The sequence below is a fragment of the Heterocephalus glaber genome, unplaced genomic scaffold (assembly GCF_053883595.1).
Source record: "Heterocephalus glaber isolate CG9 unplaced genomic scaffold, H.glaber_assembly_v1.0 deba00001504, whole genome shotgun sequence".
NCBI classification, from domain to species: Eukaryota; Metazoa; Chordata; class Mammalia; order Rodentia; family Bathyergidae; genus Heterocephalus; species Heterocephalus glaber.
The window spans coordinates 32,195,135-32,199,630 of record NW_028258324.1 but is presented as its reverse complement, the minus strand read 5'-3'; the positions used below and the strand labels follow the sequence as shown (position 1 = coordinate 32,199,630).

Sequence of the window (4,496 nt, the reverse complement as noted above, 5' to 3'; positions counted from 1 at the left end):
TTAAAGTTGTTCCAGTGAAAAATCTAGAGAACAGTTTAGGTCATGTTACATAAACCAGGATGGACTTGAAAAATAAATGTTCTATTTTTATATATTGCAAATAAAAACAAGCTTGTGACTGCTCCCTGAGAATTCTAGGTAATCCCGCAGTGCCTTCATTTTTTAGTTTATAGTTCATTTATATTAATATTTCTGATTTTAGAATGATTCAAAGGAAGTGGCCCCATTTAATTTATTTTATATTTTGCATTTGTAATATAATAAAAAGCTATCTATATTTCAGGTAGCTTTTTCATTTTATCTTATACAATTCTCCTGGGTGAGCATTATTCTTATTTAAAGATTCCAAAAAGCCAATGCCCAGGTTAAGAAACTTGGCCTTCATTACAGAAATAGCAGGGATGGAATTTAAATCTAGACCTCTTCCAACTCCAAAGTTGTTTCTTTCCAATATATCACCTTCCCTCCTTCATAGAATATTATTTTCAGTGTCACTTTCCTTTGTATATCCACTCACTAAATTCTTCCTTCTTGTCTGAAAGAATTAAGTTAATTAAAAGTCTGCATATCTCTTCATTAGGAAAATTCAGCTTACTTAATTGTTTAGGTCAGGTAGTCCCTTATTTCCTTCACAATAAAAAAGGATAAAGAAGAAACAGAGGACTTTTGCTTTCCAATGACTTACATCATCCTGCAGACAGTTGGCAGCTAAGAGAGGGACAGCTGCCACACTCTTCAGATATCTCTCTATTTAAAGTTCAAAGCAACACTGGACAACAATAAGGAAGAGGTAAGTGTGGCCCTTATCAAGCCACTCAACAAAAAGAATAATGGCTGAAAAAGGTAAGATTTAAGGGATCAATTCTCTTAGGAATAAAGACTTCTGGGCTGTGGTTTGTTTGTGCTTCTTGGCATTTTAATTCTGAAGAAGGTAGTGTCTCTGCTAAATAGTCAGAAGCCATATATTTTAGTGTGGCTGCAAAAAGGCATTAGATGGCTATGCATTTTATGGACAATGCTTATAGGTTATAAATAATTTTGAAACGATCAAACAAAAGAGTTTAATTTTGTTTATGCTCACTTTGAAAGGTGAGTTGTAAATCAGCTATTCTCCAGTGTTGTGGTAAATTTGAAGGGATGAAGGGTGCTAGGTCAGAATTAAGCATGGTTGAGTTCTGTGTCAAATCTACTAAATAGCCATGTGAGTTTGGAGAAGTCACTCTACTTCTCTGAGCCTGTGTTCGGACTGTAAAATAAGAATATTGGGCTCAGTCATCTCTAATATTCTCTTTATCTAAATATACGTTTGTGATTTTAAAATAATTTTCATATCTATATGTTTATATAAAATAATGGACTCTGATATGATAAAATAGGCTGAATATGTCTGTGTCTAGGAAATGCTTTTAAAAATACGTTCAGAAATTTTTGCTTTAAATCCTGACAACAGCCCTGTGAAATATGCATATTATCATCATCTTCATTTTATAGATGAGGGAAGTGAAATTCAGCTTTCCATGATCAATAGTGTACATGCCAGGTCTTGAACTTGGACAGTCTTGTTCCACAGTGTCATACCCTTAAGAGTTTTTCCAACTGTAACTTCTTTGACATACTCAGAACCAGAGACAGGAGCATTTTGAAATTACTCTTCATGTTTACAGAGGACTTTTGTTCTTACTTGTGCTGTTAATGTAAGTGATATATATAAAGTGTATCAGGTTCTTATGTATTCCTATTTCTAAACAATGCTGTAGATTGGTAAAACTGAAAGTATTAGTATTAAAAAATGTTAATGCAGTTATACTTTGAGTGTCAAAATGGACACCAAATGTACTGTTTTACAGGGAATAGTAAATAATGGGGTAGTTTATTATATGTAAATTTTATTAAAATATGCCTCATTAAATTTTATTTAAAATGCTTGTATAAAATATTTATAAACAATTGAAATATCAATATTAATTTTCAAGTTATTTGAAATTGGCAAAAATGCTAAATCACTTACTTGAACCTTTCAAGAAAATACTGTTATGAACTTTCTCTGTAATGGCATCTTAATTCATAAAAAGGCATTGGTCCAAATGAGAGTAAAGGGCATTTTATAATGTCTGCTTTACCCTTAAAAAAATAGCACATGGCAGGTAAATAAGACATGTTTTTCCTTGTGCAAGGTCACAGTGAGGTGGAGAAGCAAGGAAAGCCCATTGTATTTGTAAGTTAAAAGGTACTCCAACCTTCTTGTAAAAATAGAAAGTATTAAAATTCATTAAAACTTCAGAAAATTTGCTTTTATGAGACTATCTTCTAATTTTAGAAATGTCTCATCTCCTAATGGCTTTAATAGCATTTTAAGAAAAAAACTTCACACTTTAAAGTGATGGAAATTGTAATGAGAATACAATTGCTAAGAATTCTTTTTGTTAGCTAATGGCATAAGCTCTAATTGCACTTTCCAATAAAAAAATATATCTGAGTCCTTAACATGGGGACATTAGTTCCATAGGATGTCTTCCTGTGCTGCTTCTGAATTCTTTTGTGTGGTGTATATGTGGATGTGTGTGCTTGTGCATTTGCTTGAAAGAGCAAGATTTAGATGCAGTGAATTTTTAAAAAATAGATACTTTTATAAATTGCTTTTTACAGGTAAGGGTACCAATAGAAAGTGCAGTAGGAATATATATGTATATGAATATATATATGCCTTCCACATGGGTGGTGGATAATTACTTCCCATAGATAAAATTCAATGCTAATTCTTATAATAAACAAATTTAAATAAATAGAATCTCTTTTCTCTAGTTGAGAATGATTATATAATGTATAATGCTTTCCTTTTCTTGTGAAATTTAACATTAAAGTCAGCCACTGAGAACAAGAGCAATTCTATATATTATGATTTATTTAGTTTAGTAGGCATTACCTCAGAGTTACATTGAGTTGTTATGTAAACAACTGCTCAATGCATTATTGCATAAATGCAGGAATGTGTTCTGTATACACTAAACACACACTGGTGATTAGAGTTCACAAAGCTTTGCACATGTTATGTCATTTGACCATCACCTCCAAGAGGAGGATATCACAGGTCTGATTATCTACATTTTACAAAGACAAAAGTTCAAGATTTGCCTTGTCCAAGGTAGTATAACTTTAAAAGGATGACCTTGGTTTGAAAGTAGGTCTTCTGGTCTAAGCACCCAGGATTTATAACCTAATCACTGGAATCCTTGGTGAAAAAAAGAAAAATGATTATGTATGGGTATGAGTAAAGGATGTATTTTTCCTCAGTACTACCAGATTCCTCTCATTCTCTTGATTCAGAAGATTTACTGCCCAAATGACCAACTGATCTGTTTTCCCTGCTTATTTTTAAGCAGAGTACACATTGTCACGTCTTGTCGTTCCTGTTCTTCTCCTGATTGGTTGGATTGTGGGCTGCATCATAGTGGTTTATGTTGTCTTCTCTTAAAAAGGTAAGAGTTTTAATAATTAAATATGTTTATTCATGGCATAAATTGTTCCAGAAAAATTACTTTCTAGTTTATTAATGGCATATTTTGTCATTTAGGCAAGAAGACTTCGGATTTACATCATTTAGAAGAATTAAGAAAAACACAAACATGACTGAATATTGAATGTTTATTGTGTTAAATAATGAAATGTTTGACATCACTGTATAAGCTTGGATTGCAAGCTGATGCTTTCATCTATATAAGACTCTTTTCAGGATCTTATTTAAAATTATGAGTATAACAATTACTATAGGAAAATATGAGTGAACATCTCTATACCCACAGAGTAGGAAAAATGTTCCTAATTATGATTAAAATGCATAAGCAGCAGGAAAAAGTCTGATAAATGTAATTATATTAGGAAACATTTTGTTCTCTCTCCCAAGAAAAACTTACAGAAAAATGGACTAGAGAGAATAGACAATTCACAGAAAACAAAATGTAAATGTAAACTTGGCTCTGAATTTCATGCATGTAACAAGATAAATATAATTTGAACTACACTAAGAAACTTTTGCTCAGTTATTAGGTGGACGAAATAAAGATATTTGAAAACATATGTGTTAATAAGACTGTGGAGAAATGAGCACTTTCATGCACTATCTCTGCAAATCCAAAATAAATTCAGAATATCACAACATATTTTCATGGGGGTAGTCTTGCTATGTTGTCCAGAGTGGTTTTGAATTCCTGGGCTCAAGTGGTCCTCCTGTCTCAGGCTTCCCAGTAGTGGGGACCACAGGAATATGTCACTGTACTGAGGTAGGTACAACATTTTTGGGGGTACTTTATGGTCAGCATGTGCCAAAATTACATATTCATTTAACTTTTGACCTAGCTATCAACCTTCTAAGAATATGGAAATTTCCATAGCTACACTGGCAAAATTGGCATATACACAAGGCTATTCATTCTGGCATGATTTGATATTGCAAAAACCTGGAAACAAACCAAATATATTTTAATATGGTACTGATAGAC

The 4,496-nt window shown here is 32.4% G+C and overlaps 1 protein-coding gene across 2 annotated transcripts; it reads left to right on the top strand.

Moving 5' to 3' along the window:
- The first annotated feature begins 697 nt into the window (after nucleotides 1-697).
- On the top strand, nucleotides 698-4,157 carry Strit1 (small transmembrane regulator of ion transport 1). 2 transcript variants are annotated; one of them, XM_087186396.1, is made up of 3 exons: nucleotides 698-843; nucleotides 3,381-3,476; nucleotides 3,572-4,157. In XM_087186396.1, the coding sequence occupies exons 1-2, from the start codon at nucleotides 831-833 to the stop codon at nucleotides 3,470-3,472; spliced, it is 105 nt and encodes a 34-aa protein (XP_087042522.1). In that variant the 5' UTR covers nucleotides 698-830; the 3' UTR covers nucleotides 3,473-3,476; nucleotides 3,572-4,157. The 2 variants fall into 2 exon arrangements, with proteins under 2 accessions (XP_087042522.1, XP_087042521.1); XM_087186395.1 differs by having other exon boundaries at nucleotides 706-843; nucleotides 3,378-3,476.
- Nucleotides 4,158-4,496: the final 339 nt, after the last annotated feature.